The sequence below is a fragment of the Moschus berezovskii genome, chromosome 24 (assembly GCF_049115385.1).
Source record: "Moschus berezovskii isolate FMDL1 chromosome 24, NW_MosBer_1.0, whole genome shotgun sequence".
NCBI lineage: Eukaryota > Metazoa > Chordata > Mammalia > Artiodactyla > Moschidae > Moschus > Moschus berezovskii.
The window spans coordinates 2701770-2712491 of record NC_142483.1 but is presented as its reverse complement, the minus strand read 5'-3'; the positions used below and the strand labels follow the sequence as shown (position 1 = coordinate 2712491).

At 45.2% G+C, this 10722-nt stretch overlaps 1 protein-coding gene across 1 annotated transcript; it reads right to left on the bottom strand.

The window, feature by feature from the left end:
* Positions 1 to 2680: 2680 nt before the first annotated feature.
* Positions 2681 to 10657, bottom strand: LSM3 (LSM3 homolog, U6 small nuclear RNA and mRNA degradation associated). The gene is made up of 4 exons (XM_055413489.2): positions 10512 to 10657; positions 9217 to 9327; positions 7023 to 7118; positions 2681 to 3082 (listed from the first exon to the last, which is right to left on the bottom strand). Exons 1-4 carry the CDS (start codon positions 10530 to 10532, stop codon positions 3002 to 3004), a joined length of 309 nt encoding a protein of 102 aa, XP_055269464.1. The 5' UTR covers positions 10533 to 10657; the 3' UTR covers positions 2681 to 3001.
* Positions 10658 to 10722: the final 65 nt, after the last annotated feature.

The following is a 10722-nucleotide window of genomic DNA, read 5'->3' as shown; positions in this document are numbered from 1 at the left end:
AGCTGGCAAGCAGGTAGGCTGTCATCCTGGATCTGCCACTGGGCAGGGCCTGCCCAAGGAGGAAACCCATGACGCTCACCAGAGCCAAGGGACACAAACCTCACTGGGCCTCTGGAGCCTGCCAGGGCGACTCCCGGAACTCTCAGTGGCTTTCCACCCAGTGCAGGTGAGCACTGCTCACAGCTGGCACCCACCCGCCCAACGAGCATTCCTCGCCTCTGACTGCAGGCTGCAATGTAGGTATGTATTACAGGCATTCCTCGTGGATCGTGTTTCACTTTATTGCTCTTATTTTTTTTAAACAAATTGAATGTTTGCGCAACCCTGCATTAAGTTTCCTGGAGTGTTTTTTCCAACAGCATTTGCTCATTTCATCCCTCTGTGTCACATTTTCATAATTCCTGCACAATTTCAACGTTTTTCACTGTTATGGTAATCTGTGATCAGTGATACTCGCTTTATTGTGGGGACCTGGAACAACCTGCAATAGCTCCACGATGTGCCTGCATCTGTCACATAAGGATGTGTGAAAACAGTCTAGTTGGGGCAGATCTTTAAAAACCACTATTTAAAATGTGTGAAAAGTGCCTATTTGCAGCTGAAGCTTTTAGGCTTATTTGGGAAGCTCAAGTTACTCAGGTTTCAATTGGGGCATGTGTCATCTCAATGCTCAGTATGTAGCCGCACATTTTGTCCGTCCATCCTTGTTCGTGGGAAACCACAAGTCAGGACCATAAGCCACCAACACGGGGATCCAGGTATGGCATCTGCTTGAGAGGCTCCCCCTTGGGTTACATGATACCACGTCGCAGAAACTACCAGTCCCCAGCTCCGGTGACATAGGGCCGTCCAGCTGGCTGGAGCTCAGTGTGCCGTGCAGCCCTGGAAATCCAAGGCACGGCTCCAGGGCCCTCTGACAGCACCCTCTCAGAGGGCAGCACCCCTGAAGGCCTGGAGAGGCAGCCTGGAGGGGGGACTGTGGTAGGACACTGCTTGAATGGCCCCTACTGTGGGTTGGGCCCCAGCTCCAACCCTCCAGGCAGGCAGCCTGAGCTCCGTAAGGGCTCGCAAAATCCCCATCTGGGGACATGCAGAGGATTATCCTGCAGGTACACTTTTTTTTTTTAACATTTACTTTGCTGTGCCAGGTCTTGGTTGAGCACTCAGATCTTCGATCTTGGCTGGGGCGTGCAGCATCTTTAGTTGTGGGATGTGGGAACTAGCTCCCTGATCAGGGATCAAACTCACATCCCCTGCATTGGGATCACAGAGTTCTAGCCACTGGCCGACCAGGAAGTCCCTATCCCCTGTATCTTAGCAGCCAGGACTAAGTGGACGTTTGTACAGAGCAGCTGGGCTTTATATGCACATGATGGCAACTGTCAGATGGTGAGGCTCATGGTTTTTAGAAACAGTGTGTGTAGACAACAGTCCTCACAGCCAAAAATAGTTCAAGTAACCTATCAACGGGAGAAGGCAACAGCACCCCACTCCAGTACTCTTGCCTGGAAAATCCCATGGATGGAGGAGCCTGGAAGGCTGCAGTCCATGGGGTCACTGAGGGTCAGACACAACTGATGTGACTTAGCAGCAGCAGCAGCAGCAGCAGCAGCAACCTATCAACTCTAGGAGAAAAAATAGAAAGATGACCAAGAAAAAAACAGAGAAAATATTCAAGAATTAAGCACAGATATCAGATGCCACAGGGAGACAATCGGAGTGGCCATCACGCCAGCCTGTGGTGGACATCAAGAGCCAGGACTGCCCACATGCTCACCTGGGAACTGCCTGGGACCCACAGGCAAGAATTGAGAGCTCACAGAGCTGCAGTTTCTCATAACGTCCTGGAGGAGAGCTTTCACAGGGATGTCACAGAGGACAGACACAAAATGCCTCTGCTCGGTGTGCTCTGACAAAAGATGGCAATTATTACAAGGATCAACAACAGCGGCTCCGCAACAAGTGTTCTGTTCAGGAAGGATGATCCAAAGGATCAACCACTCACCACCATCAGAAACACAGTCCCACTTCTTCAACAGTAAAGAGGCTGCTGTAAGCAGGTTCCCTCTTGGGACTTGCCTGGACCAAGTGTGCGGGTGGCAAGAGGGTTCTCTCCTGTCTACTGACGTGGATGAAGCCTCTGTCAGCTTGCCCACGCTTGTTTTCCTCTTCTCCATTAACTTGCAGGAACAGGCACAGTAAAGAAAATGAAACCACTTTATACAATGTCTAACAAAAGCACCTTTTTTGCACTTGGCTTAAAACACTGCACGTTAGCACAGTGCTCGATAATGGGTTAACCACCGCTGAAGCCCGACCTCAGAAAATCAGGCCAGACAGGAGTAACAGCACTGGGCTTCGCCAGCCCCTGCAGCACTAGTGCTCCAATGAGACGCCATCACCAGCACGCCCGCCCAGCCAGGTGGTTCTGGCCTGGGCGCTGGTCTCTGCGGGCTAACGGCGCCCCGGCCGTGTGCGCCACCGTCAGCGTGGCCCTCACTGCCTTGCAGTCACTGTACCTCAACAGGTGCCTTCCCAGAAGGGCCCAGGGAGGGACGCGAATCCACAAAACCGCAGTTCCCGGGACTCCACTTGGTGCTGCAGACACAGCAGACGCAAAACAAGTGTACAAGTGAATGCAAGATGTGCTTAAAAGAATTCACAACAGAGAAGACCACACTAAAAACCAAAAAAGGAAACAACACATTTAATTTAAAGGAAGAAACCCAGAAATTGTCCAAAAAAACAGTGGAGCAAATCAATTCCTGAAAAAGCTCTGTATCGCGGTGATCACATTATTGCAAGGGTTGGAGAAAAATAAAAATGTCGTTTAGCTGAAGAATTTGTGAGTTATCTACAAATCAATTTATTTCAGGAGTGGAAGAATTCTTGGTTATTTCTTAGTATCAAGACGTACATCGGTCTCTCTTGAATAGCTTCCACATTCAAAGAGGCAATCATACTGTATAGCCCATCTTCCACACGGGATAAATTCTCCGTTTCAGCCAACTCTCAATGGCGGGGCAACTAGCACAACACCGTCTCCCCGTACAAAGAGCATCGGAATATTCCGTTTTGTTGACTGGAAGAGGAAAAAACAAAACACAGAACCCATTTATCCAAATTTGTAGTAGTAGTATTCATTTTTTGAGATAGATATTTGAAAAGAAAAACCCACAGATTCATCATAACACAAATAAATGGCTTTGAACCCTGGTCACTCACCTCTGTGACACAAAGGACCATCTCTGAGTGTTTCCTTTCCCAGAACATGACCGGGGGAGAGGCAGCCATCCGCCCAGCCCATCCCCCCTCTGCCTGGTGCACGGCGGGATGTTGCTGCCTCCCTGCCAGCCGCGTGGCGCCACGGACTGGGTTTTAACCAGTGAGAAGTGAGCAGAAGTGACGGCTAACCCTGACCCTCCAGAGGCCCCTCTGTGGTCTCCCCCACCACACGGATGCAGGTTACAGAGAGCCCTGGGGACGGCAGAGCCAGTAAGCCGGGATCCCGGACTGAGCACAGGAGGAAAACTGGTGCGCTGAGCTCAGGCCTCACTAGAGACTGTCGTGTGGGCACAAATAAAATCCTCACATGTTGCTTCAGTGTGGCACCATTCCACTCATGTATGGAATGGGTATCTTTTGTGTGAGCCCAGGGGATGAGCCTTAGGCAGTAAGAAAACAGACAAGGAAGGTCTGAAATTTTCTCATGCCTCAGCAAGACTGTTGCCTAGAAAGTAGCCTAAAGACGTCCCAAAACTAGGTTCTGGGGAAAAGGTTGGAAAAAGCCAAACATTGGTAGTGTTGCTGTTAACCTGATGCACTGGGCAGGGCAGTGTAAGGAATAGATGAGCTCAGGCGAGAACTAGCAGGTTTTCAAGCAGTGATGATAAGAATTAGCTTTCATAAGGTCACAAAAGCCAACTGTTTTTAGACTCCAAACTGTGGACAAAAAGCAAGAAAAACAGCTCTGAGGTACAAAGCAGCCCTGTCAATGTTCTCAGCTGAACAAACTCAGCCCTGAGGGGAAGATGAGGTTAAGGGTGTTGCCTTCCCATTCAAGTTTACATTAGCAAGTGACGCAGGGTGGCCAAAATTAATTTGTATGAGAAGAACCCGTGTTAGAGGTGGGTAACTAAAGAAACAAAGGCATCTGCAAGTTTCATCTAGAAACAGATTTTGAGGTTACTGGCCCAGAGAACTGGTTGGAAGTAAACAGACAGGAAATACAAGAAGTCATAAGTTTTAAAGAAATGGCTCACAAAGAATTCAGTGACTGGCTAACAAAAGCCTCTGACAAACTGAATATCCCAGCATATGTGAGCGTTTCTGTCAACACTCTGCAGCTCTCATATTTAACAATAAAAATACAGGTAACCAAAAAAGAGTTCTATACAAAGAACGAATAGGTTTTTTTTTGTATAAGTATGTCCCAAATATCGCACAGGTCACACTTGACCTAAGCAAGGTTTCTTTTACTACTCACACCTTCCAGGGGATCTGTCACTGAAGGACCAGTGACTGCTCAGGGTCCTTCCTTTTCTGAAAGAGAGTGTTTATGGCAGTGGATATCCTGTCCCTGCTCTGCTACAGTGCAGGTGGGACAGTGGCAATCCATCCTTCGTAGCTTACAGGAACCTGTACAACTGACCACATGTGGCTCTGATGGAGAACTGTTCCTGTGCCAGGCAGAAAGTACTGGTAATAGCTAGGTTTCCAGAACTTTTTTAACATGTAAAAACTATGTTTTATGAGCTTCTTAGGTACTGGAACATAAAAAGGGAACCCTGAACAGTAAATTCAAATAATACCTATAAACTTAGGATGTAAATCGAGTATACCTATCTGTCAGCCATGAATGGATCTAACTCTTTGTATCTTTCAGGGTTCTCAAGTTTTACTGTGCATAAGATCACCTGTTTAACAGCTTTTAAGGCTGTTTCCTGGCTCCATGCCCAGAGATCCTCACTCCATAGGCCCGGGTGGAGCCTGTGAACCTGCATTTCTAACAAGTTCTGGGTCTACCCATATTTCAAAACCCTTGAGGAAATTAATCCTCCCAACAACCATCAAAGTGAACTTATTAGCAGCGGAACCTTCCCAACTGTAGTCTTCAGATGAGACCCCAAACCCTATGCAGCCTTGTGAGAGACCCTAACACAGAAGACCCAGCCGAGTCTGGACACCTGACCCCCAGAAACTACGAGCTGGTAAGTGGGTGTGCTTTTAAGACACTAAGGTTTGGGCTGACTTGTTACACAAAATTCTGAGATAAAGGGTCCAAAAAACTAAGAAAGTCACGGCCGTAAACAAGGAATTGAGAATGACCTCATTTTGAAGGTGAAGAACACCAGGAGTCTAGTTTTAGATGTACTGAGTTTGAGATAACATCCAAAGTATTTATGCAGTAAGATATTAGAAAAGAGTGATACTCAGAAAAGACAGATTTATCCATAATCATAATGGCCACCAACCATCACCTGCCACCAGCTTTGCAAGCACCAAATTCAGTGCATCTTGGAAGGCACAATTACTGCACTGGCATTTTACTGAGGAGGTCCTCGAGGCTTAGAAAATTCCTAGAATTTGCCCAAGGTTACAAAACTAATCAGCAGCAGCCAGGATGTGAACAAAGATCTGTTCACCCAGAGCTCAAGCTGTACTATCATTACAAACTCATGGCTTATAACAAACAGTGACTACCAATTAACATGTGAGAGGGGAAAATGCATGTTAAAACAAAAGAAACCCATGTTCAGAAGGAAAAAGAAAACCAGCCAAGGAGTTAAGAGTGCCTAAAGAGAGGAGAGCCAGGATAAAGCAGAAGCACAGAAACCAACAAAGGCTAACATCTGAACACTTATTATGTGCCTGTCGCCATCTGAAGGCTTCTCATGGAATCTCTCAATGACTCCTCAACGGAAGTACGAAGCGGGTCAGTATTCCCATCCCTATTTTACAGGCACGGAAACTCAGTCACAGACAAGTTGGGTAACTGATAAAATTATAGAGCTGGTAAGCAACAGAGTCAAGACATGAATCCAGGTGGCCCTATGGCCTGAGCCTACACAGTAAAGCACGATACTAGAGGAGGGCCAGAAACTGGTTTCTCAATACTTACAAGACATAAAACGTGCCAATATATGGAAGATCTGCATAATTCAGTGAACTAATATTTTCTAAATGACCAGAGTCTGATGTAACAAAATTATGCATATATACAAGATCCATTCCAAGTGCAAGGTACCAATGAACTTACAAATAACAAAGAGTATGGACATCACTGATGTAGTTTTAGACTCCACACTACAACTAATCTTTAAGAAACGACTGCTTGTTGAGTTTGGATGTAGCACCAAAGGCAAGTACCCCGAAAAATACTCTTCTCTTCCCAGTTAACCTGCCTGCGTGATGCTGAACCATAACAGCACAACAGATTAGACACAGAAGAAGAGATGGGATCAGATGCTGTCTGTTAAGTCAAGTGTTTGCGAAACATAAAACAAAGACACTGCTCACTAAACATTTTGTTTCAGAAAATACAGTTAGTATTCCTAAGAATGTTACTTATGTCAACATGCGATAGATTTATTGTTTTTAATGAGTTAATATTTTTTAAACTTCTCAGTTTTAGTATCCAACAAGTACTGATAGATAAATTCACATCAAACAAAACACCGTCCTGTATTACCGTTACACACAGCACACAGCAGCCTCTTACACAGCCATATCTCAATGCATCTTGGCAAGGCAAACAAAAGTGACCAGTACTGCTGCCCACCAGTGAGGAAGTTACATCTGCAAAGGTACTTCCTGCCCAACATACGCCAGGTAGGAAGTGGCCAAGCCAACACTGGAAACCCAGGTCTGTCCAACTCCAAAGCCATTGCTTTTAATTGTTACACTCTACTGAGCCCATGAATAGGTGTCAAAACATGAAAGGCTTTCCATAAATAAGTATTAAGTTGTTGTATTCTGAGAACTGACATTTTCAAACTGTTGACTAGAACTGCATGACTTACTTTATATATCTCTTCATATGTTTCTTCATCAATTTCTATAGTTGTCACAGTTTCTTCCACATCTCCCAATATCATATTTAAATGTTGATCATAAGCCTGAAGTGAGAAGATGAGGAACCAAGAAATTTAATAAGCAAATTAGGAAAAAATAAACAGGGCTTACAATATGCAAATGGCTCAATTACAAGTAACACATAACATTAATACTTACACCACAAACTTTTACATGCAAATAAAAAATAACCCTGCTGTACTAATACACTGTTTCTTTGCAGATCGTCTCCCATGATTACTTAATTGGCTTAACACAAATATAAAATTGTTTATGGTCAAAGATGAGTTTACTCAAAATAACTTGAAGTTATATATAATAAAGGAAAAAAATTCTTTAACTGCTCAGATGACAGCACTAGTCTCCTAAAGGCACAAGACACTGTCACTCAAACCTCCCTGCCCAGACTACATACCACAAAGTGAACACACGGAGATCGGCACCCTGCACAGATTACAGCCCTGCCAGAATTACTGCTCAGCACAATCAACAAACAGTGCAACTCAGACAGTCAAGGATGTCCTCAATCTAAGCTCCAAAGCGCATGCATTTGACCAAATGGTGAACCTCCAAAGTGGGGGGCAGAGGGTCCTGTTTAGAACCCACGTCAGTTCCTTCTAGTCAAGTGTTAAATGGTTCAGCAGCTCACATTAAAATAAAAGCAGCCAATGAGCAACACAGGGCAGTGCCAGGCAAAGCACAGACAAGAGCACAGATCTGCAGATGAGGTCCCAAAACAAAAGGCTGCGGGGGGAGGGGCACTCAGTGCAGAGGGGACGGAGTACACAGAGAATCGAAGACGCCTCCAAGACGTAAGGCAACGTGTCTGTCCCGGAGGGCCTGTCTATGTGCCACTGGCCCAGGTGGAAAAGCCCAGTTCTATTTTTCTCTGCAAATTGCCACTATTCCATGTCCTGGGGCTCATCTTCCTTTCTGCAATTTAAGATTGAGGTCTCCACTTCCTTTCCAAGCACAGGAGGCTCTTTACCTTTAGGTTTCATATTAGGTAGAATCATGGTACTGAAGAGACAGCGGAAGTCAGGCGGCTTAGGTTCCTAGTCTGGCCCTCCTTTCTACTGGCTTTATCACCTTAATCAAGTAACTTTACCTTTCCGAGCCTGAGCTTCTTCAAATGCAAAATGGGGATAATGAGTATCTACACTCACAGAGTTGTTACAGAGATTAAACGAGATATTACAGGCAAAACACTTAGAACAAAAGTACCTGGTTTAGTGCTGGATAAAAACTAGCTATTTTTAATCACTTTAGGGTAGAATGGCAATAATAAAAAGAACACCCTCAGCAAAGAAATAAGTTACCAAGAAGAGACAAAACCTTTAATATACTCTCTTTATGAATAAATGGAACCACCTCAAAGGACCAATCCCATAGAAATATTTATATTTGCAGATATAAACAAACATCTACGTATAAAAATGCTTATTGCAGCATTACTTTTAGCAGCAAGAAATGGAAAACGATTTTGGTATTATTACTACTACCACATAAAGAATTCTGCAAACTCATTAAAAAATAATAAAAAAGGTTTAACATGTACTCATGACCAATAATTTCCAAGAAAGATTAAGTGGAAAAGAAAGGTTCTCCCAAAAGGTAGAGAAAGATGCCATTTATTTTTTTAGAAGTGGTGTATACAGTGCAAATATATGCACACAGACACATATTTACGTATGTAAATATAGAGAAAAGACCTGAAAGACTATAGACCCAATAGAACGAATGGCTACCGGTAGAAGAAATGGCATTCTACTTTTTACTCTATGTACGTCAGTGTTATCTAAAATTTTTCACAACAAAACACAAGTTTATATACATATATATATGTCAGTAGTTTAAAGAACACTTAAATAAGAATGGAGAACAAGTAAATGTTATTTACAAAAAAAAAGAAAGGACAAAATGAAAGAAATAAAAGTGTTCTTTAATAAATAAACCATTTCCATTAAGAGGAAAAAAATGTTAAAAATATGAATAAAATACCATCGCATTTGGCCTTTAGAAATATGGGTGACTTTCCACCTCCTTCTTGTCAACAGTCAACACGCTCTTCCAGAGCAGACAATTTCCACCTATCAAAGGAGGAGGGAGAGGGAAATCATCTCAAGGAGACAGCTTACTCACATGTAACCTGCCTCGAAGTTCTCTGTCGTTTCTCATCTTCACATAGATGCGCTCGTCCAGGCTGAGCCGGATGAGATCCAAGGGCTCTTCCACAGTGTTGGTCGTTTGTTGCTGATAAAAGAAACAGGCTGGGTGACGACAGGACTGGAGTGAAGGAACTGAACCCTCTGCGCCCCGTGTGACTGTGGGCAAGTCACTTAACCCCGCTATGCCTCAGTCTTCTAGTCTGTAAAATGTGCCTGCTTAATACTGCTGTTGAGAGGCTTAAAGGACAGTATATGAAGGTGTAGAACAGTGCCTAACACCAAGTGCTGGATAAATGGGGGCTGAAATGTACGAACAAGACAGAGAGGAGTGAGGACAAAATAATCATGACTCTGTTCCCTCAAAATCCGAACTGTCTGACCCCGTTTCAGGGTGGAGGGAGTCACCCTCTCAGGGACTTCACCTCTATCTCAAGTATCAATTAGTAGCCTGAAGACCGTACATTTAATGACTATCACATACGGGAGAATACTAAGTAGAGATCGATATTTGAGGGAGGATTATGAATTCAGTGCAGGGCAGGCTAAGTTCAGGAAGCCATTTGGCCAGTAAGATGAATATATCACTATTTGGCATCCAGTACAGAATACTGGGTGAAAGCACTGCCTGTGACTCTGGGAGTGTGGGCTCAACTCCTGATTCTGACACTCATAAACTGGGATTAAAACTCATGCCATCTCTAATTCTCAGTTTTCCAGTTTACAAATGACTGGTCAAGAATCCGCCTGGCAATTCGGGAGACGTGGATTCGATCCCAGGGTCGGGAAGAATCCGCTGGAGGAGGAAATGGCAACCCACTCCAGGGTTCTTGCCTGAGAAACCCCACGGACAGAAGAGCCTGGCGGGCGGCAGTCCACGGGGTCGCAGGAGTCGGACTCGACTTGGCACCATCCTCCCTTCATGACTATTACGAAGAGTAAAAAAGGGCTAATGTATTAACTTGATGCATTTTACAAAGTATCTGGCAAACAGAAATATACTCAAAAGAAAGGAAGTGACGAGAGTGAAGAATAACTCGTTTTCAGCGCGTTTCGAACAGTAAAAGATCTCAAGGCCTGACGTAAAATTCGGAGGGGGCGCGGTTAGCCACAAGGCAGATTTGAGGCCGTGAGGACCCAGAAAGAGGCGGCATTACTGGCCACCTTCCTGAAGGGAGACTGGAAAAAGCAACCCTGGTAGGCAAACCCGGGCAGAAGCAGGCCCGGGAAGAAGTAAGCCGCCTCGGAGCTAGCGCTTCAGAAGACACTCACCTGGTCCACGTCGTCCGCCATCTTTCAAACCCTGCGCGCTTTCCCGCCTCTCGCGAGAGCACAGAACCCCACCCCGCCTCAGGTCTCTGGAAACGCGAGAACGCAACGCACCGGAAGCAGAAAGAAACCGGTCTTGCGGCTTCTCGCTTCCGGCAGTCGGCACCGGTACTTCGGGGCGGGGGCGGAGCTTCACCGCGGCGCGGGGTGGGGG